General features: G+C 57.5%; 1 protein-coding gene and 1 long non-coding RNA gene across 2 annotated transcripts; one reads left to right on the top strand and one right to left on the bottom strand.

Annotated features, from left to right (window-relative positions):
• Positions 1-1459: 1459 nt before the first annotated feature.
• ATG2A (autophagy related 2A) lies at positions 1460-20925 on the top strand. The gene is made up of 41 exons (XM_016208432.2): positions 1460-1720; positions 4144-4306; positions 4382-4534; positions 4634-4736; positions 5128-5263; positions 5409-5507; positions 5808-5904; positions 5989-6153; positions 6250-6390; positions 6898-7135; positions 7219-7363; positions 7461-7553; positions 8002-8160; positions 8265-8508; positions 8840-8936; positions 9062-9221; positions 10339-10481; positions 10576-10721; positions 10825-10982; positions 11414-11564; positions 11696-11895; positions 11978-12058; positions 12206-12312; positions 12404-12496; positions 13604-13674; positions 13897-13973; positions 14530-14700; positions 14822-14948; positions 15032-15249; positions 15802-16010; positions 16278-16413; positions 16845-17051; positions 17261-17362; positions 17453-17537; positions 17625-17754; positions 17837-17909; positions 18084-18166; positions 18433-18554; positions 18693-18847; positions 20006-20155; positions 20234-20925. Exons 1-41 carry the CDS (start codon positions 1550-1552, stop codon positions 20468-20470), a joined length of 5796 nt encoding a protein of 1931 aa, XP_016063918.2. The 5' UTR covers positions 1460-1549; the 3' UTR covers positions 20471-20925.
• On the bottom strand, positions 8227-27008 carry LOC107533648 (uncharacterized). The gene is made up of 3 exons (XR_001602881.2): positions 26781-27008; positions 12559-12721; positions 8227-9653 (listed from the first exon to the last, which is right to left on the bottom strand). It is a non-coding gene; the product is annotated as an uncharacterized LOC107533648 (long non-coding RNA).
• Between the last annotated feature and the right edge of the window lies 1 nt (position 27009).

Below are 27009 nucleotides of genomic sequence, written 5' to 3'. Positions count from 1 at the left end.
ATGTGCCCTGACTGGAACCAAACCAGTAACTTCTTGTTTCATGGGTCAACGCTCAACCACTGAGCCACACTGGACAGGCGAAGAATCTGCAAACTTTTTCTGTAAAAGGCCAGAAAATAAATATTTCAGGCTTTGCAGGTGTCTTTCTCAGGTACTCAACTCTGCTGCTGTACCAAGAAAGCAACCTTAGACAGTACTTAGTCAATAAGCATGGCTGTGTTCCACTAAAACTTTTTTTTAAATAAATTAAAAAATTTTTTTTATTGATTTTGAGAGAGAGAGAGAGAAACATTGACTTGTTGTTCCACTTGTTTATGCATTTATTGGTTATTTCTTATTTGTGCCCTGACAGGAGGTCAAACCTGGAATCTTCGCTTATCCAGACAATGCTCTAACCAACTGAGCTACTTGGCCAGGGCCCACTAAACTTTATTTATGGACATTGGCATGTGAATTTCATATGATTTCTGCATATCATGAAATCTTATTCTTCTTTTGATTTTTTCCAACTATTTAAAAATGTAAAAACTATTCTTAGCTCACCAACTGTGCAAAAACAATAGACCCCTACTTGAGGGATAGAGAAACCATTCTTTATAAATTTTAGGATTAGAAATATTGAAAAAAAACTATTATTATTCCAGAGAGGGGGGGGGAGTTCTGACCAACTGAAGAGAGAAGGAAAGGTGAGTACATCTCCTGCCAAGCTTTCCATGCGAGGAGCGGAAAAAGACCTTGGTGGGTGTGGGTGGGAATAGATTAACCAAAGAATGTATATGCATATATGCATAACCCATGGACACAGATAATAGTGTGGTGAAGGCCTCGGGTGTGGGTGGGTGGGGGGTAGAAGGGGTCAATGGGGAAAAAAAGGGGGACATCTGCAATACTTTGCACAAAAAAGGTAAATTTTTTAAAAAGATCTTTGTGATGTACTCACAGCAACCTTTATAAATTTATTTTCTTATCTTTAAAATGGTGACTATAATCTCTACTTTAGAAGGTTATTAGGGTTGAAAGAGATAAACGATGGTAAAGCGTTTTGTAAGGTGCAAATGTTTATTGTTTCTACAGGTGTTGCGGCTCTCATACCGACTTGATTTCTCTGAGAAGCTTTCTACAAAGTTTTATTAGACGCTGTCCCTTTAAAACGTTCCCAACAACTTCAAGTAATTGGACTAGTCAGCGCATGCGCATTCCCTAGCGGGGCTGGCACCAACAAATCTTCCCAGAGTCTGTTAAGGGAGGTTAAGGTTCTCCAACACAGAATTTATACGCAAGCGTAAATCAAGATTGGGAGCACTATATCACGCAGAGCCCAGGACCTTTTTGGCGCCTAAAGGCTCCGCCCCCTCAGCCAATCAGTAGGCCTCGCCCTTTGCAATGACCAATTGTAGTGAGCGTGGGGGGCGTGGCTGAGCGCCCCGGGGCGCGGCCTGGCGCTGCGAGAAGCGGCGGGGCGAACCCGAGGCTCTCGTGAGCCGCGCAGCCGGACTGGTATCGCCGGCGGGCGGCGAGCGGAGGCAGCCCGGGTTCGGCGGTCTCCGAGATGTCACGATGGCTGTGGCCATGGTCGAACTGTGTAAAAGAGCGGGTCTGCCGCTACTTGCTGCACCACTACTTGGGTCACTTCTTCCAGGAGCACCTCAGCCTGGACCAGCTCAGCCTCGATTTGTACAAGGGCAGCGTTGCCCTGCGGGATATCCACCTGGAGATCTGGGTGAGGAACCAGGCCCGAGCCCGGAAAGAGGGCGGAGGGCACGGGGCCGCAGCCGGGGGACCAGGTACCGGGAGTGCTGAGGTCGTGGAAGTCCGGCCCTTTTCAGGCGTCAGAGGGACCCGACTGATCGCCTCCAGAGCAAGAACCTGGGCGGGAAGGGGTTCCTTGCGTCCACTTCACGGGAGGAGAAACTGAGGCGAGGGAGAGGGATGTCACTGGTCTGGAGGACGCCAGAATAAGCACATTGATTTGGGGCCTGATTTGAGGAGCGTGGTGCCGAGGAACTTAAGGAGAGGGTGAGGAGGGAGCGGAGCGGAGGAACTAGGGGGTTCCAGTAGGACCAGGCCAGGGTACTGAGAGAGTTGCGGCCATGTAGCTGGACTGGGAAGGCTGGTAGGGGTCCATTACCAGCTGAGGACACCTGTGGCAAAGGTACCCTAACCTCCTGACCCTACAATCGTGGGCCCAGTGGGTGGGGTTCGCCTCCGGATGTGGATGTCAACAGCCGCGTCAGCGCCTGTGTTGATCAACACCTCGTGTGAATGCTGCTGCTGCTCTTGCTGCCTACTTCCTGCTTTGGGGAGAGTGGAATGGACCAAGTGGGTGTTTGGGGAGGGGATTGGGAATTAGCATCCCCACCCGGAGGGAAGCCCCCAGGGAAGGGTGGAGAGGTCTGGTCCCAGGCTGGTTGGAGGCAGGGGAGATGCTGGGGAGGCAGAGAGAAGTAAGGTCTGGGTCAGTCCTGAGTCTGGGGGCGGTGACTCACAGCTCAGCTGACCTGGAAAGTTGCAAAGGAGCCACCAATTAGAGGCACCAGCCCAGGGCTGGCACTGCATGGGCATGGGGGTGGGGGTTTCTCAGTTTTCTGGCTGGGCACAGTGCAATCTGGGCAGGAAGAGTTGGGCTTTAGAGGTAGGCCAGGTCTTCCTGAGCAAATGTGGGGTAAAAGAAGTCCCCTGAGCCTAGAGTCGGGGGCACTTCCCAGTAGTCTTTTGACCTCCTCAAATCTCAGTGCAGGAAGCCTTTTCAGACCTCTCAGCTGCCTCTTCCTACTTCTAGTCCCAGGAAACACTCCCCTACTGAGCCCTGTTGGGATTGAATTGGTGCCTAGCTAGTTATGCCCTGGTGGAATGCAGGTTCTTTTTTCTTTTTTCTTTTCTTTCTTTTCTTTTCTTTTCTTTTCTTTTCTTTTCTTTTCTTTTCTTTTCTTTTCTTTTCTTTTCTTTTCTTTTCTTTTCTTTTTTCTTTTCTTTTCTTTCTTTTCTTTCTTTTCTTTTCTCCTCTTCTCTTCCTTTTCTTTTTTCCTTTTTTTCCCCTTTCGTTTCCTTTCCTTTTTTTTTTTTTTACCATGTTGGTTTGTTTTACTTTTTTAACATTTAAAAAAATATGTTTTTATTGATTTCAGAGAGAGAGGAAAGGAGAGGGAGAGAGGGATAGAAACATCAATGATGAGAGAGAATCATCAATTGAGTGCCCCCTGCACACCCCCTACTGGGGATTGGGCCTACAACCCGGTCATGTGTCCTGACCTGAATCCAGCCTTGACCTCCAGGTCCATGGGTCGATGCTCAACCACTAAGCCACAGTGGCCGGGCTACTGGTGCTTTTTCAATAGCCAGTCCCTCCTCCCAGCTGCTCTGCCTGCAGCCCCTACCTTGAAGATCCCAGAAGAAGCTGAGTGCCTGGGGACCCTGAGATGGGATGAGGAGAGGCAGGGGTCCCAGTACATTGGGTGACTAGAATAGTCTTTTTTCTAGGCTTCAGTTTCCCCATCTCTGGATCTTGCATGAGGAGTTTGGACTTGATCTCTGTAGGCCTAGTTTGTTTACTCATGGATGCAACAAGTGTTTACTGAGGCCCTGTCTGGGTCACATGGAGAAAGCAGGTGGGTTCCTACCCTTGAGGAGCTCCTAGGCTGGTGGGGGTACTCTTCCCCCATCTGTAAAGGCAGGTGGGGGGTGCTCAACCTGTGCCTCAGAGAGATGTACAGCTATACCGTTTGGAGTTGGGGGGCATCCCCTTGGCTCAGGTCAGGTCCCTGCCTGCCTCTCCTGGGCACTCCCCATGAACTCTGCTTGACCAGAGTGAATGTGGGGTGCTGTTGCACCCTCTTGCCGGGCCTTTGAATGTGCTGTTCCCAAGCCTGGAACATGCCACCTATCTTGTACACCTGGTTTTCTCTTCATCCTTCAGGTCTTCCTCCTCTGGCTTGAAAGATTGGGCACATTTGGGTGATGTGGCCCAGCCAAAAGTAAGGATTAACATGAGCAAAGGTAGGACCTTGTAGTTGTAGGTAGCATGTGGAGGATCCCAGAGAGTGAAGGTGCTCTCCAAGGTAGAGCAGACAGACGGGACACAGCAGCCACGGACACAGCCAGCTTTGGGGTTCTCCTGAGCCAGCTTTGTCCCCTCTCTGCTTGCAGTCTGTGAACGAGGTGCTGGAGTCCATGGAATCGCCATTGGAGCTGGTAGAAGGCTTTGTGGGCTCCATCGAGGTGGCCGTGCCCTGGGCCGCGCTGCTCACAGACCACTGCACTGTTCTCGTGTCAGGCCTCCAGCTCACCCTGCAGCCCCGCCAGGGCCCAGGTGAGGGCAGGATAAGGCTGGGGCAGTGGTGGGAGTGGGCCTGGGCACTCAGGAGCTGACTGGGCCTACTCGCAGGACCGGGGCCTGCTGACTCACAGAGCTGGGCCTCATGCATGACCACGAGCCTGCAGCTGGCTCAGGAGTGCCTGCGAGATGGGCTGCCTGAGCCCTCTGAGCCACCACAACCCCTGGAAGGCCTGGAGATGTTCGCCCAGACCATCGAGACTGGTAAGCAGGCCCTTCCAGGCCACCCTGCTACACCAATGGGGAAACTCTGCCTGCCCTTTACAGCTCTACCTGATCTGAGACATTCTTCTCACCCTTCAGTGCTGCGAAGGATCAAGGTGACCTTCCTGGACACTGTCGTGAGGGTGGAGCACTCGCCGGGTGATGGGGAGCATGGTGTGGCAGTGGAAGTCCATGTGCAGAGGTAGGGGCAGGCCTGGCTGGGTGGACTGGCATGAGGGAAGGGGATGTGAGGGGCTATCAAGTGACCCTGGCCCTGGCCCCGCCCCCAGCCTATGCTCCTGGGAAGTGGCAGAGCAAGTCTGGGTAGGCCTGGGCAGTGGCCACAGCAATGGGGAGGTGGGCTGCAGTGGTGTCCAGGGGCCAGGTGGTGCAGGCACAGAGTGGTGGGGGGGTGCAAAGATCAGGTTGCATGCTGAGGGTCTGAGAAGCCAGGACTGGCCATGGAGGTCCAGGATGGCCTGACTGTGATGGGGCAGCTCCATGACCCGAGACCCCTAGAACAGAATACTGTGCAGGCAGAGGGGCTGCACACCTGGGGTGACCAGGGCAAAGGCTGACCCTCCACTCCCCAGACTAGAATACTGTGACGAGGCAGTGCGGGACCCAAGCCAGGCGCCCCCCGTGGATGTTCACCAGCCTCCTGCTTTCCTGCACAAGCTGCTGCAGCTGGTCGGAGTCCGCCTGCATTTCGAGGAGCTTCCCCGACAGGTGGGCCAATTCTGACTCCACAGTCTCTTTCTTTTTCCAATCCCTGCCCTGTCTGTCCCTTGACCCTTCTTCCCCTCCATCCCTTCTGACCAGCTCTGATGTCATCTTCTCGACCACTCCCCTCTTATAACCTCTTGCCTCCCAGGAAGAATCCCCAGATCCCCCCATGCAGATCGGCAGCTGCTCAGGGTACGTGGAGCTGACCGTGAAACTGAAGCAGAATGAGGCCTTCCCAGGCCCCAAGGTGAGTGCGTGGGCCTGTGGGGAAGAGGGAGCGCGCTCCACTCCCTCAGAATCCTCAGCAGTTTTTATCTTCCCCCGAACAAAGCGGGGTCATTGAGTGGGGGAAGTTACTGCCTTCTTGGCAACTAGAGAAACTGAGGCTCGGAGAGGTCAGGTTGTGGCCAGGGTCACACAGCTAGTTGGTGAGCGAGCTTAGCCTGACAACTGGCATCCTAGCTCCTTAGGGTGAGGGCAGGTAGTAGTGGTTCTCAGGGGCTTGGGTGGCAGGCATAGGCTCCATGGTTGCCCCCTCTGCCCCCAGCTGGAGGTGGCCGGACAGCTGGGCTTCTTGCATCTGCTCCTGACTCCACAGCAACTCCAGCAGCTTCAGGAACTGTTCAGTGCCATGAGTCTTGCAGGTGAGGCCTCTGGGCAGTCCAGGGGGTTGGATGGCTGGAGAGGTGCCAGGCAGGCTGGACTGACACAAGTTTCCTCCCCTGTAGACCCCAAGGCCCTAGTTGACAAGCTGAACAAGAGCCGCCCACTGGGCACTGAAGACCTGTGGCTAATTGAGCAGGACCTGAACCAGCAGCTGCAGGCAGGGGCTGTGGCTGAGCCCCTCAGCCCAGACCCCCTAACCAACCCCCTTGTCAACCTGGACAACAGTGGTGGGTGTGGGGCCAGACCCAGTGGTTGGTGGGGTGGCTAGTGCAGCAGTCAGGGGGCCAAGCCTGCTGTGCCTGACCCCCTTGCCTGGCCCACAGACCTCTTCTTCTCCATGGCGGGCCTCACGAGCAGTGTGGCCTCAGCCGTCTCTGAGCTCTCCCTCGCCGATGTAGACCTGGGCTCCTCTGTGCACAGTGACATGACCCCTCGCCGGCTCTCTGCCCAGGGCCACCCAGCTGGTGAGTGCTCCAGGGGCAGGAAGAACTGGAAGAAGCCTTGGTGCTGGTGTGATGTCATGAGTAGCAGGAGGCCTCTGGCAATGCCTAGAGGCCCACCATGGGTGACTTGGTTCCCTGGGGAGGCTGGCGATGCAATGTACAAAGCCTGGGTTTTAGAGTCAGTGATCTTGGGTAAGCACTTCAACTCCCCAAGACTTGGTTTCCCCTTTCATCAAATGGGGACATTAGACCTGACCTTGCTGGGCTGTGTGTTTTAGCCGATGTTTATCAAGAGCTTGTGTCAGGTACTGGGCTGAGTGCTTTATTACCTCAGGTCCTTCCAGTTCCCTAGAGAGGGTTGAATTGAGCCTGAGCTCAGTTCCTGGCATAACAAAGCTTCATGTCACCCCTGCCTGGCCAAGCCTCCTACCAGAGCCACAGTCCAGCTGGGCCAGGACTTCTCACAGCCTCCAGCCTGGGGTGCCCATGAGCTCTGGGGAGCCCCTGGTGAAGCCTCTGTCCCCTCAGGCAAGACGGCCCTTACGCCTCATCCGGACACCATGCGCCCTGACTCACTACTGAAGATGACCTTGGGGGGCATGACCCTGACCTTGCTTGAGACATCCGCCCCGTCTTCTGGACCACCTGACTTCACCACCCATTTTTTTGCCGAGTTTGATGCTGCCAAGGATGGGCCCTTCGGCTCCCGTGACTTCCACCATCTCCGACCGCGCTTCCAGAGGGCCTGTCCCTGTAGCCATGTCCGGTATAAGCCCAAGGCAGGGGCCTGAGGAGAGATTCCCTGAGCCCCGTAATCCCTCTATCTGATGCCCAGCTTCCTCCCTTCAGGCTAACAGGAACAGCTGTGCAGCTGTCCTGGGAACTGCAGACAGGCAGGGGCCGCCGCACCACCAGCACAGACGTGCACTTCGGGCAGCTTGAGGTGCTAGAGTGTCTATGGCCCAGGGGCTCTTCAGAGCCTGAGTACATGGAGGTGAGGGCCAAAGGCAAGTGTGTGTGGTCAGGGCCTGTTGGTCGTGGTGGATGTGAGGGCTTGGCCTGAACCTCTTACCTCCCATGTCCCACCCCAGATCCTGAGCTTCCCCAGCAGCCAGGACTCCCGGGCCTCAGCTCAGCCCTGCGCCCACCTGCACCACACACAGACCCTGCGCCGTGTGCCCAAGGTAACCCACCACCTCCAGGCCTAAAGGCCCTTGGCTGTTTCCTATGGGGCATTGACATCACAGCCCCAACCCCAGCCTCCCCTGGTACCTGCTCCCACCCACTGTCCCCCTAGCCTGTGTTCCAAGCAGAGCATGCCTCCCCATCCGGGGACCCTTGAATACATCTGGACTTGTACATGCTGTTCTCTTAGCCCGGTCGCCCCTCCCCTGGCTCATCATGGCAGTCCCCTGGGAGTGGCGAGTATTGGATGGCTTTATTAAACAAGCACGGTCATCTGCCTGAGGCAGGGTGGTGAGGGTCTCCTGTTCCCTCCTGGTTCCCCTGCCCAAGCTCTTCTCATGAGAACCTGGGAGGGTTCTGTGTTCTGTTTTTGCTCAAGGGGGCCCCTTCCCATCCTGCCCTCACCTACCCCACAGCCCTTGCTGACCTGAACACCCTCAACTTCAGAGCCGATCCCGGCGCACAGCTGCCTGCCATTGCCACTCAGAGGTGGCCCTGGACCTGGCCGACTTCCAGGCAGACCTGGAGCTGGGGGCCCTGGACCGGCTCGCTGCCCTGCTGCACCTGGCCACCATAACCTCTCCCGAGCCATCTACCGGCCTGCTGGTAAGATGCCTAGCTGGGGCTGGGAGTGGAGCACAGGTCTTCTGGCTTGCGCTCACAGTGGTGGGGGCCCCGATGGCAGCTGTGATTCCTATACCTTCTCACAGACAGAGCCCCCGCCAGCTGCCCAACAGGAGACAGTGGTGCAGCTATCAGCACCCCGGGCCACACTTCGGCTGCACTTCCCCATTGCCGACCTGCGGCCTGAGCGTGATCCCTGGGCGGGCCAGGCCGTTCGGGCCGAGCAGCTGCGGTTGGAGCTGAGTGAGCCCCAGTTCCGGTCAGAGTTGAGTAGTGGGCCTGGCCCCCCAGCCCCCACCCGCCTGGAACTTACCTGCTCCGACCTACATGGTGAGAGCCCCTGGGAGACAGCATGTGGGACAGGGGCTCGGGCCTCTGGGAGAGATGGGCTTAGGGCTACTGAAGAGGCTGGGTGATGGGAGAACAGACCTGGGCCCAGGCCTCACCAGCTCTGTGGGGCACCAGTATTGCCTGTCCATGCCTGCTCTGCATAGCAGACAGAGTGGACCCTTTCACCTTGGGCTGCTGCAGACCTGGGCATGAGAAAGGCACAGGTCTGCAAACAGTACAGGACAGTCACCACTGACTCCACCTGGCCTTGGGGAGGAAATGGGGGGAAAGCAGCAGTGACACTCCCCCTATTTTTCCCCATTCCCTCCAGCCACCTATGAAGATGGAGAGAAGCCACCTGTCCCCTGCCTGCGAGTCTCCAAAGCCCTGGATCCCAAGGGCCCTGGTCACAAATACTTCCTGCCCCAGTAAGTGGGGGCTCGGGAAGTGGAAACAGGAGAGGAGGGCTTTGCTACTGAGGGGGTGGGAGGCCTCTTGGGATCAGGGGCTGGGGACGCCCTGCAGACCAGTGACAGGCCTATTGCCCTGGCAGGGTAGTGGTGACCCTGAACCCCAGGATCAGCAGCACACAGTGGGACGTGGCCCCAGAGAAGGGGGAGGAGCTGGAGCTGTCTGTTGAGAGCCCATGTGAGCTGCGGGCGCCTGAGCCCTCACCCTTCTCTTCCAAGAGGACCATGTACGAGACGGAAGAGGTGAGGCCTGGGGCGCCTGGGTCTTGTGGAAGCCATGTGGTGTCTGTGGGCCAGAGGAGAGACTACTTGGGGTACCCAGTGATGTGACCCAGCACCTGTGAGAATTCTGTCTCTTCCATCATCTCATGTCAATGGGGAGTTGGAAGCCGTGGGGCCTGGAAGTGATGGCACTGGGGAGGGCAGGCCTGTGGGGAAGAGCGGGACCCTGTCCCATCATTGGCAGTGTCCTTTAGGGTCCTCTTCTCTGAAGGTGATGAGCGTTGAGTGAGAGGCAGTTAAAGGCCTGACCTCTGGGCCAAAACATCCGGGTTTGAATCCAGGCTCTGCTACCCAGTGGCCATGTCATCTCAGCCTGATGCCTCACCTCTTGGAGACTTACATACAGATGAGTTTCCTTGGAAAGTGGGCACAGTGACCCCTCTCAGGCCTGTCCTGTGGATAAAGGAATTAACATGTGTGAAGCCCGCAGAGCAAGGTTGGCATGTGGTCAGTGCTTGGCACGAGATGGCTGTCATCCTAGCAGAGAAGGGCTCATATGGATGACTCCGTAAGAATAAATGAATGGCCCTGGCCAATGTGGCTCAGTTGGTTGGAACATTGTCCTGTACAATAAAAGGTTGTGTGTTTGTTCCCCAGTCAGGGCACATACCTAGGCTTTGGTGTTTGATATCCCAATTGGGACAAGGCAGCTAGCTGATCGATGTTTCTCACATCCATGTGTTTTTTTTTTTCTCTCTCTCTCCCTCCCCCTCTCTCTCTCAAATCAATAAACATATCCTTGGGTGAGGATCAGATAAAAAAATAAAATTAAGCCCTGGCTGGTGTTGTTCAGTGGTTAAAGCGTCAGCCCGTGCACTGAAGGGTTGCAGGTTTGCTCCCGACCCAGTTGTCCCAGTCAGGGCGTGTGTGGGAGGCAACCAGTCCATGTGCCTCTCACATTGATGTTCTCTCTCTCCCCCTTCTTCTCTCCACTCTCTCTGAAAAGCAATGGGAAAAAATTAAATTTAAAAAAGAATGAATGAATGATAGAAGGTTAGGATGAAGACCTGGGTCTGATTCCCCAGCCAACCGTAGGCTCCAGCATTTCTCAGCTGCCTTTCCCCGCTCCCCCATATAGATGGTGATTCCTGGAGACCCTGAAGAGATGAGGACCTTCCAAAGCCGGGCCCTGGCGCTGTCACGCTGCAGCCTGGAAGTGGTCCTGCCCAGCGCCCACGTCTTCCTGCCCAGCAAGGAGGTCTATGAGAGCCTCTACAACAGGTGGCGATGCGGATGGGGGGTGGGGTGGAGATGGGGGGTGGCAGGGAGTCGGGCTGGGCCTCCCTTACTGCCGCCATCTATCTGCCTGTCTCAGGATCAACAACGACCTGCTCATGTGGGAGCCCGCAGACCTGCTTCCTGCTCCCACCCCTGCCTCTGCCGCTCACCCTCCTGGCTTCCCGGGCCCCTCAGGCTTCTGGCATGACAACTTCAAGATGTGCAAGTCAGCCTTCAAGCTGGGTAGGAGGGGCACCTGGTGGGGTCCTGGGGCCCCCAGAGCCGGGCAGGGCTAGGGCAGCCCTTCCAGGTCTCCTTCCCACTCGGCTCCTTGATCTTACCCCAGACTCAGACTCGGACGACGAGGATGCCCACTTCTTCTCAGTGGGGGCATCAGGTGCCCCCCAGGCCGCCCCCGAGACCCCGAGCCCTCGCTCCCAGAGTACGTTCTCTACGCTGGTGACGGTGCTAAAGGGCCGGATCACCGCCCTCTGTGAGACCAAGGTGAGGGCAGCCCCGGGGAGGTGAGCCCCTGACTTCAGAGCTCCCACTGGCAGGAGACCAAGACAGGTGTGAGCAGCGCCAAGTTGGGGATGTGGGAAATGGGCCCCAGTGGGGGCTGAGTGGGGCCTGTCCAGCCACTAGCACTCCCCTGACACCACACCCATCCCATTGTACCCTGTCAGCCACTTATTAGCACCTGCTGTATACAAGAGTCCGAAAGGGCACCATCTCATGCTGGGAGGCAAACTGGTCAGGGGCGATTCCTCCCCTCTGGCAAAAGAGACAAGTGCTGCCCTGGGCCTCCATCGGAGCCTGGGTAGATGCTGGAGCTGATCCTAGTTAGGCCGGGGCTCCAGGAGTCCCCCTTGCCCCTGAGGGCGTGGGCACTGCTCATGCTGCGGGTGAGGCCAGGCCACATGCTCTGTCTGCAGGATGAGGGTGGGAGGCAGCTGGAGGCCGTGCATGGGGAGCTGGTGCTGGACGTGGAACAAGGTACCATCTTCAGTGTCTCCCAGTACCGAGGCCAGCCAGGGCTCGGCTACTTCTGCCTGGAGGCTGAAAAGGCAACGCTCTACCACCAAGGTGAGGGCTGTGGGCCAGTTGTCAAGGGGTCTCTAGGGTCCAATGGGCAAGGGCTTTCAGGACAGATGTGGGGCCTGGGTGAAGTGGGCGATCAGCAGGCTTGGCAGGGGGCTCACCTGATGCCTCCCCAGCGACTGTGGATGACTACCTGCTGCCCAGTCACCTGGAGCTGCCCAGCTTTGCTCCTCCGGCCCAGCTGGTCGCAACCATCTACCCATCAGAGGAAGGGGTGACCAAGCAGGGAGCCGCAGGCCGAAAGGGCCCTGGCCGGGATCCCCACATGCTGTCCGCTGCTGTGCGCATCCACCTGGACCCCCACAAGAACATCAAGGTACAGCCACGCCTGCTTCTGCCCACCCACCTGGTACATGGAGGGCTGGGCTTCCTGCTCACTGACCGTGTCCCACCCCCAGGAGTTCCTGGTGACACTGCGGCTGCACAAAGCCACCCTACGCCATTACATAACCCTACCAGAACAGAGCTGGCACTCCCAGGTGAGCAAGGGTGGCATGGGCAGACAGTTCTCTAGGCTGGGAGGAGGCCAGTGCCATGGGCATGGGCTGGGCTGGGCTGCGCTGGGGGATTAGAGGAAGGATGAGGCCACCCTAACCTCACCACCTCTCCCACTTTGGTCCCCAAAGCTGTTGGAGTTCTTAGATGTGCTGGATGACCCAGTGCTCGGCTACCTGCCCCCAACGGTTATTACCGTCCTCCACACACACCTATTCTCCTGCGCTGTGGACTACAGGTACCCAGGCTGGGCGGGCTGGGTGCCAGGGGCCGGGGGCAGACTCTCACGTGTGTATAAGGAGCCTGCCCCAGCTTCATTGTCACCCCAGGCCCCTCTATCTTCCTGTGCGTGTCCTTGTCACCGCCGAGACCTTCACCCTCTCCAGTAACATCATCATGGACACTTCCACTTTCCTGCTCAGGTATACAGCCCCCTCCCTCCCAAGCTGGGCTACAGCTGCCACTCCCCCAGGGTGCTGCCTACCTGCTGTGTGTCCTCAGGCCACTCTCAGCCTTTCTGTACTTTCTGGTGATGATCCTTCCATCAGAATTGGGTCCACCTTCCTGGAGAGCAGTAGGACCTCCAAACCCAAACCTTACTGGTGTTCGCACTTTCTGTCCTAATGATTTCACTTCTGGTGCTTGTCCTGGGATGTAAGGATAAAACAGGTGGAATATAATGCCTCTATAGTACAATTGAAAACAATCAGAACTTACAGTCCAAATGCTGCCAAATTATAACCTGAGTCAGTACTGTGACCCATCCAACCTTTCAAGTCAAGTCAAAGAATAACATTGAAACATATGGGGAAATGCCATGGTACAGTGTAAAAGTAAGATATAAAACTACATATGTTTAAAACAGATTTATGAGGAGGTCCTTATACCTCTCTGTGTGGCTTGGTAGAAAGTGTGTATCAGAATTTGGGATTAGGAATTAGGGATCGCATCTTTTCTGTTGCTATATTTTAAAATATTTTAAAGGAGCTTGTGTTGTGTTGACATTAAACTAAGGGCTTGTATAAAACAAAATTAAATAAAATTTAAAAATTATATATCAGAGGAATGGCAGCATGAGAGATCCTCTTGGTCTCTCCCCTTAAGAAATAAGGGGGCTACCTGTTTGGGACCCCTCTCACTGCGGCGGGGGCTTTTGTCTCTCCTCTCCTTCAATAAACTTTTGCTATCTCTTAATAAAAAGAAAGAAAAGAAATAAGGACTTGTTTTAAGAGAATAATGGCGGCGGGAGGGGAGTAGGACCCTCCCTTCCCAGGGTTGCTGCGAGGCCTGGATGAGGCGGCAGAGCTGGAGGTACTTGGAGAGGGACAAATCGGCCTGGGCCACGGAGACCAGGCCTGGCCTCCCCATGGCACAGACAGCACTGAGGCCGGAGGGCCCAGCCCTCATTCTTATGAGCTTGGGACCTGCTATGGGTGTCCCTCTGCCTGTCTCTGGGTGCCCTGCCCCTGCTGGCTGCCGTGGAGCTGCCTGGAGCGGCTCCAGACCCTTCTCAGCCCTGTTCCCACCAGGTTCATCCTCGACGACTCAGCTTTGTACCTTTCTGACAAGTGTGAGGTGGAGACCCTGGATCTGCGGCGAGGTGGGCAGGGTTGGACTGGGCTCCCTCCCCTCTGAGGGACCATGGTCCCGGGCCCACACAGAGCAGCCAGTGTCCTCCCCCACTGATGGCCAGGTTTTTAGCACCGACATATGTACACAGCACAAGGGCTGCACCCAGACAAATCCCCAATTCTCCCTCTGGTGGCGGGTCAGGGGCTGGGTGTGAGGAAGCAATAGGAATGTCTCCTGTCCTCTGCTTCAGATTATGTCTGTGTCTTGGATGTTGACCTCCTGGAGCTGGTGATCAAAACCTGGAAGGGGAGCACTGAGGGCAAACTGGTGAGTGCGGCTGTTTCCCAGAATCCCTGGAGCCAGAGCAGTACAGGGGCCCAGGGTGCCTTCAAGGGGGTCACCCTTCGCCCACATACCATCTCTCTCTGCTTCTGCTCCCTGGGCCAGGCTCAGGTCACAATCACTGCTGGCCCTTCCAATGCTGGGCTGTGGTATTGGCCCTCCTGGGAAGGGCCGGGCCCATAGTGGGTGTCCCTCAGTGTGAGTCCTGCCACTAGAGGGCAGCAGCAGCCAGGGCAAAAGCAGAGCCTGGAAGTCAGTTTCCTCCTCTGTAAAATGGAGATAGTAGGCCTTGCCTGGCTGGCTGGGGTCAGGGGCAAAGGAGAGGGTGTTTATCTCATGTAGCCTTTCCCTCGGGGTGGCACTCGGCTTCTTGGGCAGCCTGGGTCCAAGCCCCTTCCGTTCTCTGGGCTCCGCCTGCTTGCTCATCCATTCAGTGGGGTTATTGGGCAGGTTGACCACCCCAGGGAAGACCTAGCCTGTCCTATCTGTGTATGGAGAGGACAGAGCCTGGGCTGATGGCCCCCCTGCCCCATCCGCACAGAGCCAGCCCCTGTTCGAGCTGCGCTGCTCCAACAACGTGGTGCACATGCACACCTGCGCCGACTCCTGCGCTCTGCTGGTCAACCTGCTGCAGTACGTAATGAGTGCGGGCGACCTGCACCCCCCACCCCGGCCCCCCAGCCCCACTGAGATCGCCGGCCAGAAGGTACAGGTGAGGCCTGGCCATCCAGGCTGCCAGAGCTCTGCCTGGCCCCCTGCCCTGCCATGGGGGATCCCTGGGCCTGCCCCTCCCTCCTGGCACTCATTCACCCCTCCTCCCCTGCCTGGCCCAGCTCTCCGAGAGCCCCGCCTCCCTGCCCTCATGCCCCACAGTGGAGACAGCCCTCATCAACCAGCGGGACCTGACTGACGCCCTCCTGGACACCGAGCGCAGCCTGCGGGAGCTGGCCCAGTCTTCAGGTGGGGTGGGGGGGCTTTGGGGCCAGCGGACACAATCAGCACCCACGTCAAGCATCCCCCCAAAACCAGCCTCTCTCCTACAGGTGGCACTCTCCCTCAGGCCTCGCCCGTGTCCGTCTACCTATTCCCAGGTGAACGGAGTGGGGCGCAGCAACCTCCCTCGCTGCCTGCTGGGGTCCCTGCTGGCAGTTGCGGGTCCTGCTCAGAGGCCAAGGGAGATGAAAAGGAAAAGGAATGGGATGGAGACACTCTGGACAGTGATGAGTTCTGCATCCTTGACGCTCCTGGCCTGGGCATCCCGGTGTGTGGCGGGCAGACTGGCAGGGGCAGGAAGTGGTGGGAGAGGGTGGCTCAGTCCCCTGCCCTTCTAGAGATTAAGCCATGGGAGAGGCAGAAGGTGGTAGGTACCCCCGGGCAGGTGTTGCTGGGGGGGTTCTTTCTGGGAGCAGCCCTGAGCCTGGGTTTTGAAGGAGGTAGTAGATTTCAGAGGAAGAGAAGGCATGGCGTCCTGGGCAGAGGGCCTGGAACATCAGAGTAGGGAGGACGAGGGCAGGTGGTTAGTGGAACAGTGAGGAGAACCATTTGCTGCACGGGTGCTGACCTGGCCCCCAAGCACCAGTGGGAATGCCATATGCAAGCAAGACCCAGGGAGACAAGGCTGGCAGGAGCAAGGGGCATTCGGCCCCACCCTAGACAGAATATTCAAACACAGGCTGTGGGAACAGTGACCCAGGAGGGCCAGCTTTGTCAAAAATTGGGAGGGAATTGTAAAGGCGGGAGAAATGGGTGGAGGGTGGCCTGGACTGGGAAAAGCATCTGTGCCACATGTATTCACTTGGCTTCCTCCCTGCAGCCCCGAGACGGGGAACCCGTGGTGACACAGCTGCATCCAGGCCCCATCATTGTGCAGGACGGGCACTTCTCACGGCCGCTGGGCAGAACAGACCTGCTGCGGGCGCCTGCCCACTTCCCAGTGCCCAGCACCCGTGTGGTGCTGCGTGAAGTCTCCCTTGTCTGGCACCTCTATGGGGGTCGAGACTTTGGCCCTCACCCCAGCCACAGGTAAGGAGAGAGTGAAGGTGGCAGCTATGACAGCGGGGCTCGCCCACCCAGGAGATGGGGTTTGGGCTGGGATCCAGCCCTGGCCTTCAGTAGCTGGTAACCTGGAGCCATATCCTTACCTCCCTGGCCTCAGCTCTTCCCCTTTCCTTATTCCATCCACCTCCCAGGAGAAGGTCTCCCACCACAGGCTGAAAGGCCTACTCTGAGAGGAGGGGGTGAGGAAAGGGTGTTTCCCTGAGTCAGCTTGTCCCTTGTCCCTCCTCCCAGGGCAAGAGTTGGCCTCACGGGTCCCAGGGGCTCCCCTTCTCACAGCTCTGGCCCCAACCGGCCCCAGAACTCCTGGCGCATGCAGGGGGGCAGCGGGAGGCAGCACCAGGTCCTCATGGAGATCCAGCTCAGCAAGGTGAGCTGGAGGCTTGGGGTGCAAGGGGCCAGCTGGGGTAGGGGGGTGGGGGACAGTGGCAGGCCATCCATCCCTGCCACTCAGCCAGGACTCCATGGAAACTTACTTTGTGGAATGGATTTTACAGACATTTTGTGGATGTAAAGCCGATGTCCCTGGTGATAGAGAGGTTGGAGAGCGAAGGTTGATGCTTAGGGTAACGAGACAGGTGGGAATAGAGACATAGATTCAGGAAAGGCGGTCAAGAGTTCATTGTGGGTTTGAAATACCTGTGGAATGGCCACATAAAGGAGTCCAGGCAGCAGGGAGGCATGGATCTGAGATGGGGTTGCGTGCAGGAAGAGTGGCTGGGAGAGGAGGGGCCTGTGGTGAACCCCTCTGTCCCTGTCTGGGCCCTGCTCACCTGGCTCAGGCCTCCATCCATCTCACAGGTGAGCTTCCAGCATGAGGTGTACCCAGTGGAACCAGCTGCAGACTCTGCAGCCCCAGGCAAGGAACTGGAGGAGCAGCCACTGTCCCGCCAGGTGTTCATTGTACAGGAGCTCGAGGTCCGTGACCGGCTCCCCTCCTCCAAAATCAACAAGTTCCTGTACCTGTACACAAGCGAGCGGATGCCGCGGCGCACCCACTCCAACATGGTACTGTGGGCAGCCCCGTGGTCCTGGGCAGGGAATGGGGCTGCACACCCGCACCTGGGTTGTTTGCGAGCCTGGGAAGGTGGTGGGGCTCGGGCCAGCTTAGCTGAAGGAACAGCCTGTGTGGACCCAGACTGACTGGCAAGCAGCGGTGAGCCAGGACCGGGGGCCTGAGGCCCAGCAGGCATCCAGAGCTCACCCTCTGTCCCCAGCTCACCATCAAAGCATTGCACGTGGCCCCCGCGACCAACCTGGGCGGACCTGAGTGTTGTCTCCGGGTCTCACTGATGCCCCTGCGACTCAATGTGGACCAGGTGAGTGGACTGGGTGGGGGCAGGTCTGGCGTGAGCCCCACTGCTGCCAAGCCTCTGAGCCCAACCTGTGCCCACATTCTCGCCCCACAGGACGCTCTGCTCTTCCTCAGAGATTACTTCAGCAGCCTGGCTGCCGGCATCAACCCCATGGTCCCTGCAGAGGCCTCTGCTGAGGGTGAGAAACTAGACCTGGTAGGGGAGGGTCATGGCTTCCTGCTTCCCAGCCACCCGTGGGCCCATCCCTACTCTGTCTAATCTCTAGCTCACCCTGAGACCCGAGTCCAGCAGAGCAGCCCCCAAGAAGGGCAGCCTGAGGATGTAGAGACAACCAGCATCCAGGAGGCCGCAGAGGGTGGGCAGGGCTCCTCTGAGCAGCAGCCCATCTACTTCAGGTAGGGCCATGGGCTGGGGGCCCTGGGTCGGGCTGCACAACGCCAGGTCAGTGACTAAAGGACCCTCTCTCCTCATCCCCAGGGAGTTTCGATTCACATCTGAGGTGCCCATCTGGCTGGATTACCACGGCAAGCACGTCACCATGGATCAAGTGGTAAGTGGGGCCATTAGGTGGGATGGCTGAGTGGGCTGGACCCTCTGGGGTCCTGGTTCTGTTCAGGTGTGACCTGGCCTTTGGGGACCAGGAGGCCAGGACTTGCGTCCAGGTTCCATTGCAGCTGAGTTGGCCTCCTGTGGGTGTAAACCCGAACCCCTTCTCCCTCCCCAGGGCACTTTCACTGGCCTCCTCATTGGCCTGGCCCAGCTCAACTGCTCTGAGCTGAAGTTAAAGCGACTGTGTTGCCGGCACGGGTGAGGCCTCCACACTCCAGCACCCCAACCTCTCTCCAGGGTCCCCATATTCCCTTTGCTCTGTTCCTGACTGGCTGTGTGGCCTTGGCCAAGACATCAACCCTCTGGGGCCTCATTTTCCCCTCTGTGAAATACGTGCAGTCATCCCCCCACATGGGGCTGGGCGGCACCATGGGGAGTGTTGAGGTGCCTTGGGTCCTCCTGGCCCTGTGACCCCTCAGTGTGTGCTTCTGCTCCACCTTGCCCTCCTCTCCTCTCCTTCCCAGACTCCTAGGCGTGGACAAGGTGCTGGGCTATGCTCTCAATGAGTGGCTGCAGGACATCCGCAAGAACCAGCTGCCTGGCCTGCTGCGGGGGGTAGGCCCGATGCACTCAGTTGTCCAGCTCTGTAAGTGTCTGGCTCTGGGGACTCTTGAAACTGCTTGTACTCTTGGGCATCCTAGAAGTTGCCATTGGGAATATGTAGGAGAGGTCCTAAAGTAGGAGCATTGTAGCCTCGGGCACCTCTGACAACCCCGTTCCCCAGTCCAAGGGTTCCGGGACCTGCTGTGGCTGCCCATCGAGCAGTACAGGAAGGATGGGCGCCTCATGCGGGGGCTGCAACGGGGGGCTGCCTCCTTTGGCTCGTCTACGGCTTCTGCTGCCCTGGAACTCAGCAACCGGCTGGTGCAGGCCATCCAGGTGAGCAGCTCCTACCTATACAGGGCAGGGAGGGTCTGCCATGGCGTCCAGCTTGGTCCCCAAAGCTCTACTGACGGTGGGTAGTCTGGGTGTACAAAACATTTTTTGAGGAAAAATGTGATGTGGCGACTCGGGGTCATGAGCAGAAGGGGCTGACAGGTGCTGTGGGGGGCGTGATCTGCCAGCTGCCCCCAACAGTGGTGAAGTCATGGAGAGGGAGAGGCCAAGTAACTGGCTGGGGCCCACAGCCAGGTCTCTCTAGGCCCACTGTGGCCCATGCAGTAGGGTGAGTGCCCCCCAGGCTTAAGAGCCTACTGGGTCTCTAGTCATCGTCAAGTCTTGAAGGGGGCTCTCTTTACAGACAGAAAAATAAGGCCAACACTGGCCTTGGTTCATCCAGGCCCTGCACCTTGCTAGGCGCTGGTGGATCCCAGGGAGTTATCCTGTGGGCAGGTGTAGCTCAGTTCAGTGAGTGCTGTGGGCTGGGGGCTGGGATGGGCAGGGATTTGTAGACAGTCATAGCAGGTGGGAGTGAGCGCACAGATGCATAGGGATCATGGTGCTTTCTGGGCCCTGCAATCCAGCCCCATGAGGGCAGGGGGCAGGTCTCTAGAGAGGCAGCTGGAGGGACAAGCTAGCATCGGAGGGCCCACTCCAGGGCATTAGCTGGAGTGTGGCACCATCAGTCAAGGAAGTTGGGTAGGAAGGAGTGATGCTGGGTGAAAGACATGGGAGTAGAGATAAGAACACAAAAGGCAGGCTGGACTCAGGAATGGACTCACTGGTCCATGGAGGTGAGCGAGGGGGAACCCCTGGCCTCTGCAGGGCCGCTCTGTAGAACTGGCGAGGCTAGGCAGTGCATCTGGCTCAGGCAAGCTGCATTTGGGGTACCCCACAGACATGGTGGGGTGCAGGGGTGTGGTGATCATCAGGAGGGGTGTGGGTCCACAGGACATTAGGAGCAGCTCCTGAGGAGGCATGCAGTCCACTTGAAGCCTCCTGACATGGCTGGTGGGAGCTTTGGCAGGACCCCTATAGCAGCTCAGTAAAGCACAGGGGTGGAGGAGAGGCAGCGGTGGGCTCCCTGGACTAGGGCCTAGGGGTTCATCATGTCTGCCCGGGTCACCTCTCTTCATCGGTGTCCCTGTGCTCCCCCAGGCCACGGCCGAGACGGTGTATGATATTCTGTCCCCGGCGGCACCTGTAGCCCGCTCCCTGCAGGACAAGCGCTCTGTGCGAAGGCGCAAGGGCCAGCAACCAGCTGACCTCCGGGAGGGCGTGGCCAAGGCCTATGACACCGTTCGAGAGGTAATAAGGCCCAGCCCTCCCCATCTTCCCACACCCGCTCTCCAACTAGACCCCTGCACTGACCTCCCACCTCCACAGGGCCTCCTGGATACAGCTCAGACCTTCTGTGATGTGGCGACTCGGGGTCATGAGCAGAAGGGGCTGACAGGTGCTGTCGGGGGCGTGATCCGCCAGCTGCCCCCAACAGTGGTGAAGCCCCTCATCCTGGCCACAGAGGCCACATCCAACCTTCTCGGGGGAATGCGCAACCAGATCCTCCCGGATGCACACAAGGACCACACTCTCAAGTGGCGTTCAGATGAGGCCCAGGACTGAGACCAGGTGCCCAGGACTCCAGGGAGTGGCTTGCCTACCACGCCCAGCCAGGCGCAGCGGCACCTCAGCTCCCACGCCCCCCAAGAGCTGTCGTCCACAGCCTGGCGGGCCGGGCCCTCAGGAAGGACAGGGAAGGACCCTGGCCCTGGCCTACCTGCTGCCAATCGCTGAGAGTGGGGCCTCCCTGCCTGGGGCCTTGGCCCTTGGCTCTGTCTCTGCACTTTTTCTCTGGGGAGAAAGAACACTGCCCCCACTACCACCTGGACCCACACTGCTGCCTTGTCCCAGGACAGAGGCTTTTGGACCCTCGGACCCTGACCCCACTCAGCCAAGTGTCTTTCTATTTCCGAGGAAGTTGTGGGGAGAGACACTGTGTGGTTCAATGTATTATTTTTAAGCTCCTGAGCGTGCGGGTCAGTGTCTGCATGAAGTAGAATAAACTGTGCCCACCGCCAGCCCCTCATCCTGTGTACCTGCACCGCTCTAGCCTCAGCCTTGACCTTGGCTGGCACCCAGGTTTCCACCTCTGCACCCAGCACTCCCATGTCACCACCAGGGTTTGCCGCACCCTACCACCCCCACCCAGTGGGACAGGGTCCCCGCCCTAACCTCTAACCCAGCCACCTGCCCATCCCTGCACTTTCCCTCTGGTTCCCTGGGCTCCTCGCTACCCTCCCAGTGGGCCACCACCCTGGCCCAGCTCTGATGCGGCAGGAGCTGAGTGACGGGAAGGGGAGTAATGGCCCTGGAAGCCACCTGGCCCAGACTACTTTCTTGGCTCTGTCCATGCAAGAGTCCAGGGTCTAGCCTTACCTGGGGCCGGGTGTGAGGGGACCACTGGGAGGATTCTGGACAGAGCAGAGGGCAGGGCGTGGGCTGAGGCTCAGACCCTGTGTGACCTGAGGCTGCTATGCCTTTGGTCTCTGAGTCGCAGGTCCTTCCTGATAATCCCTGCCCAGCTTTGAGGACTGGGGGGGTCAGTCAAGGCCCTTCCTGGAAGGCCGAGCCCTCTGGAGGCTGCTCTCACCATCCCTAGCAGAAGGCTCTTCAGGTGACTGGAGCCTCTGTCTTGGGGTCCCAGCTTAATGACACCAGGGGTAGAGGGGCACTGGGGGTAGCACTGGCTGGAAGGGGTCCTGCCAGTGGCTTCTGCATGGAAATTTTTCATGGGGTCAGGTAAATAACCATTGTCCACACCCCTACACACATACACATACTTTGTTTCTTGAGAATAAGGAAGGAGCTGCTCAGATTGCCCCACCCTGCCCCACTCCCCAGTAGCACTACACTGAGGTAGGTGGGCCTATGGGGAAACTGAGGCACAGATTCAGAGAACCTTCATATTGCTGGGGCCAACTGTAGACCCCTCTGTGGTTAGCAAATATTCCCTCAGCTCCCCTTTGTGTCCCTAGTGTCCCTTTCTCAGTGAGGGAGACATGAGAAGTGAACAGGGCAGAGATTTTGTTCTGGTGGACGCGGGGTCCTTGCTGTGCATGGATACCTGGGGCAGTAGGCCGAGCTGGAGGGAAGGGGGCCAGGAGGGCGATGGGGTGTGGACAGCTGGGGTCTGATGCCACTAGAAGGGCAGATGGGCCTGGCCCCATACTTCATGGAGCTGCCCCCCTGCCCGGGCACAGTCCAGGGTTTCCTGCCCTTCGAACTGCACTTGTGATCCGTATTGACAGGCAGCAGGATAATCATTAACGGCCACAGGGTTGGGCCAACGGCTCAAAAGGCAGGCGCTGGGCCCAGGGCGTCCCCACTTCCTCCTTACACCCCAAGGGCCAGCCAGGCACCCAGGTAAGAGCCTTCCCAGGCGGTTAGACCCCTGCAGCCCCTCTGCCCGAGGGCACTCTAAACCCAGCAATCTCTGCAGGCTCCCTAGCCCTTCTGAGGATCACGGCTGGGTGATCTCACCAAGCTCCTTCCATCCTTGGGCCTCAGCTTCCACCTGTGGGATGAGGTAGCGGGACTCATGGGCTGTGGCATTGGCATCCCTGTGTGGCCACTGTCTCCACCAGGTTGGGCACTTGGGTCTTGCCCCTGCATCCTCAGGAGGGCCTGCGGGCTTGTAGGGGAGGGAGGTTACTAGCTCCCACACAGGCCTGTATGTTTATTCACAGGCCTGTCCTAGGCAGAGGATTCCTGCCTGGGGACCCCCGATCCCACTTGACTGCATCCTGGGAGGACACCATGCCAGGGAGGGTGCCGGGCAGGACAGGCCTCGAGGTCTGGCTCTGACCTTGGGCAGCCTCCTTTGCCTCTCTGGGCCAGTTTCCACTACAGGGAAAGGGAGGGATGGCCCAAGCCCACTCTAAAAGCTCAGAGTCCCAGCTCTTCCTCTCTGGAAGTCTTGGGGTCTCTGAAATATCCCCTTGGCAGGAACCTGTCACTGAAGCCTCTTGGGCCAGAGCTAGTCAGGGGGGATGAGAAAACACTTTGCAGCAAAAAGTTGTCCTCCCCGGAGGCCAGGGCCTGGGGGCCAGGGGCTAGCTCAGGGACCCCAGCCAGCAGCTCCTTCCCCTCCCTACAGCAGGGACAGACCCAAAGGTTAAAGGGAGGGTCTTCCCACCAGTCTAGGCCAGTGTGCAGGACAGCCTCACAGGCCCTAAAGTGCATATGAGGAACCGGCAGTGCTCAGAGAGGTTAAGCCACATGTTCAAGGTCACCCAGCTCCCAGGCCACCAAGGTGCTAAGTGTCTTCCAGATGGGTGACTGCTTGCAGCCCTGTTCTTACCATTGTGTCTGCAGGTTTGTGGATCGGCACCTTTTCAAGTGCCCTGTCTGTCCCCTCTCCCTCCACCTCACCCTCGCTGTCCGTTCTCCGCCTGTCTCATCTGTTTCTCTTTTGGCCTCTCTGCCTCACTCGCCCACTTTCTCTACTTCCCCTTCACCCCTGCCCTTCTCATGTCCAGTTCCTACAGGGCCATCCTAAGGAATCTGGGCATTTGGAGGTCCCTGGAGACAACGGAGGCCCAGCCGTCCCTCGATGTCCCTCTGCCCTGTGGTTGAGGTGGAAAGGGTGGGCAAAGGGCAGCGGAGGGAGGCAGCAGCAGCCAAACCTGGAACTGGGGCCCAGCTCTGGTTGGGAAAGAAAGGAGGAAACCGGGAACTTGGGGACAGTGGGTGTGGGTGTCAGAGCGGGCAAAGGCTGCCTCTGAGCTGTAAATCAGCCACTCCCGGCTTTATGGGCAGATCTGGGGTTGAGACTGGACTTCGCCCAGAGGAGTGGGCCCTGGGTGATAAGGAGTCTCAATAAAAAGACCATGGACCCAGGCCATGAGGACCCAGGGGCCCAGCTACGTGGGTGCGGGGTACTCTTCAGACCTCTGCCCAAGAGGAGATGCCTCCAAGTGGCTCCCACCCCCTGTAACAGCAACTCCATGTGGAAGTGCCCACTAGTTCCAGTGGGGCTGCTGTTATCTGGGGTGGGGGCCAGTCCCCGTGGAGGTGGAGACCAGCAGACCAGTAGGGACCTCCATGGCTGTGCCCTCAGGCCCAGGATGGCGAAGGGTAATAGGCTGTCAGTAGGCTGCTGAGACCGAGTGCACAGGGCTCTGACCTATGAATTGACAGCCAGTGCTCTCGTCTCCCCTCTGGCTGCCAATTCCATAGGTCACAGGTATGTTCGCCTCAATGCCAGCTGCCAGGACCTGTGGGGCAGGCCCGGGGCTGGAGGTGTCCAGTGGGCAGTGAAGAGTTGCTACCCCAGCGCAGCACTCAAGGCCCAATGCCCTCCTGTCTCACTCCCACCTTTCCACTGCCCCTCTGAGCCTGAACTGCTTTGGGCCCCACCTGTACTGACTGCTGCGACATGGCATGCCTCTGTGTTTTGCCCATGCTGTTCCCTCTGCCTGAAATACCCTTCCCAGCCGTTTTGCCAGGTTCACTCTTACTAACCATTCCAAGCTCTGCCTAAGCATTTGCTGCCTCCAGGAAGCCTTCTTGAAGCCCACTGATCCTAAATACCTGCCCGGCACCCCCAGCAGCCAGTGCTGCCCCTGAGTACTACACTCTCCCAAGGTTTCTGTCCTCTCCACCACCTGTGAGCTCAGCCCCCGGCCCAGGCCGAGCCTAGGTGTGTGCTCAATAAATGTTTGAACAGATCCTGAGCTTCCATCTTGCATCCTGAGGAAGGACCACCGACATCCAGTGTGGCTGGGGTGGGCCAAAGGCTCTGGCCCCAGTCTGTGCTAGAGCCCCCCAAGACAGGGACCCTGTGCCAACCTTCCCCTCTGCTCACCCCCCTCCTCTCTCTTGCCAGTCTCATCCTCCTGCACAGCTGCGAGCCGAATGGGGGAGACTGTGGCCCCACCCCCTCTCCAGCTTCCCACAATAGCCTCTCTCCTACCTGGCTTTTATACAGTGGATTCTGGGGAAATTTTCATTTGACCACAAAGATTTCTGCTGGTAAAAATTGGAAAAACAGACCTAGGACTAAAGCCCAAATTGCTTAATCACAGGAAATGGTTCTTGAGCCCTTTCTGTGGGCTGGGCGCTGGCACACATCAATCACCGGGAATCAGCTCAGCCACCTTGCAAGGTAACTCTAGGGAACCTGGTTGGGAGATGAGGACACAGGCTCAGAGAGGGTGAGCAGCTTGCTAAAGTCACACAGTCAGACCTTTTCCTTCTGAGGACTCTGAAGCTGACACGCCTCTCACCCCCTGCTCTGGTCTCTATATCACTGTCACTGTCCCTTCCCCCGGACTGCTTTGCTCACACTGCCCTCTCAGCTCTGGATCCCTGGGTCCCCATCTCCTCAGCTGAGATGCCCCCCGCCCCATGACTCTGCTGGATCAGCTCCTGGCCTCAACGCAACAACTCTGTGGGCCTCGCCCACCAGCCCCTTATCTTATTTCTTGAGAGCCTCTGTGTGTTTATCTCACCCTCCCATTGGTCCCAAACTCCATTAGGATAAAGTCCATGACTCACTCCTCCTGGGGGGGCATTTCAAGATACACCCTGGGTTTCCTCCTCCATTGCCTCTGCAGAGCCTCTGACAGCTCTCAGAGACCCTGCTCCACTCGTGAGCAAGGCCAGCCCAGGTCCCTCTGACTGGCTCTTTGATTTCCTGACCTGCGGCCTTTCCCCAGCAGGCCCCTGGCCTGTGCATACCTCCCTCGACTGCATCCAGCCTCCACTCACTGGCTCCCATGATGCTCAGCGGTCTCCCTTAGAGATCCCACCACCAACACCTGGCTGTTCCCCCCCCCCCCCCCGCCTGTGAACCCCTGGGAGCAGCAGCCACTGACTTTTTGTTTCCTGTAGCCTCAGAGACTGGCACAGAGTAGGTGCTTAATAAATGCACACTCAACCTCACCCGAAGAGCATCAATGTACACTCTTCTTACATACATCTCTATACATTTTGCGCAGGAATATCAATGCGTTTGAATGGCAGAGCCCGCCTTGGGCCTGCGGGGTGTTGAGTAATTTATGGGACATACACCCTATTTCCTTTCTCATTTGGGAGAGAGGGGCATGAACTGTATTGGGGGGCTTTCCATCTGAGGTTCCAGAATCCGTACTTGTTCTTTAGGCAGCAGAGAATCCCTGGAAAGTCTCAGCAGAAGAGTAGCCAGATAACACTCAATGGGGCAAATCTGGAGATGGAGAGTGGGAGAGTAAGGCTAGTGAGAGCACTGTTTTCACAGACTGAAACTCATTAAGGCTGTTGAAGAGATGTCAAGGCAAGAGCAATTGTAAGGGTTAGAGGAGAAGAAAGCTGGGTGGTTGGATATGACGAGAGGGTTAAGAGGAGGATATGGTGAGCCCATGTCTCTTTCTTGGATGCAGGAACTGATAAAAGAGCCCTTAAAACAGGACCAACTGGAATAGAGTAAGGAAATTGATATTATTGCTTATTTATTATGTGGCATGATGTTGAGATCTCCCTATAGTTTACACAACAGTTATCAATTTTCCCAACACTGTTTATCCAATAATGCTACCTATTTTTAAAAAATACATTTTTGTTGATTTCAGAGAGAGGAAGGAAGAGGGAGAGAGAGAGAGAAAAACATCAATGATGAGAGTCATCCATCGGCTGCCTCCTGCACACCCCCTACTAGGGATGGAGCCCGCAACCCGGGCATGTGCCCTGACTCGGAATCAAACCATGACCTCCAGGTTCATGGGTTGACGCTCAACCACTGAGCCACACCAGCCTGGCAATGCTACCTATTTATAATGACTTAGGAGACTCCAGGTATTTCAAAGAGAGGGGCCTATTAAAAGGCGTTGGACACTAGTGTGTTAGGGCTGCAGGGGCAAAGAGAGGAGGGCAGTGTTAGAAAATAAACACATACCTAGATGAAATGCACGCTGAAAGACCGCATGAATGACGCGCCTGGAGCGAGGTGGGCATCAGGTGCCCAGAGCCGTCAGTGCGGTGCGGGCAGGTAGGACGCGAGGTCGAGGGCCTGCGCAAATGCACGGAGTTCCAGCCGCAAGGGAAGGATTAGGGGAAGGCGAGGTCAGAACTGGGCGGCCCTGAAGGGGCAAATTCCCCCAGAGGCGAGTCCGAGTGCAGCTTCT

Source organism: Miniopterus natalensis, chromosome 11, assembly GCF_054644295.1.
Source record: "Miniopterus natalensis isolate mMinNat1 chromosome 11, mMinNat1.hap1, whole genome shotgun sequence".
Lineage (NCBI taxonomy): Eukaryota > Metazoa > Chordata > Mammalia > Chiroptera > Miniopteridae > Miniopterus > Miniopterus natalensis.
Note: the sequence above shows the minus strand (reverse complement) of the source record. Positions and strands in the feature narration are given on the sequence as shown.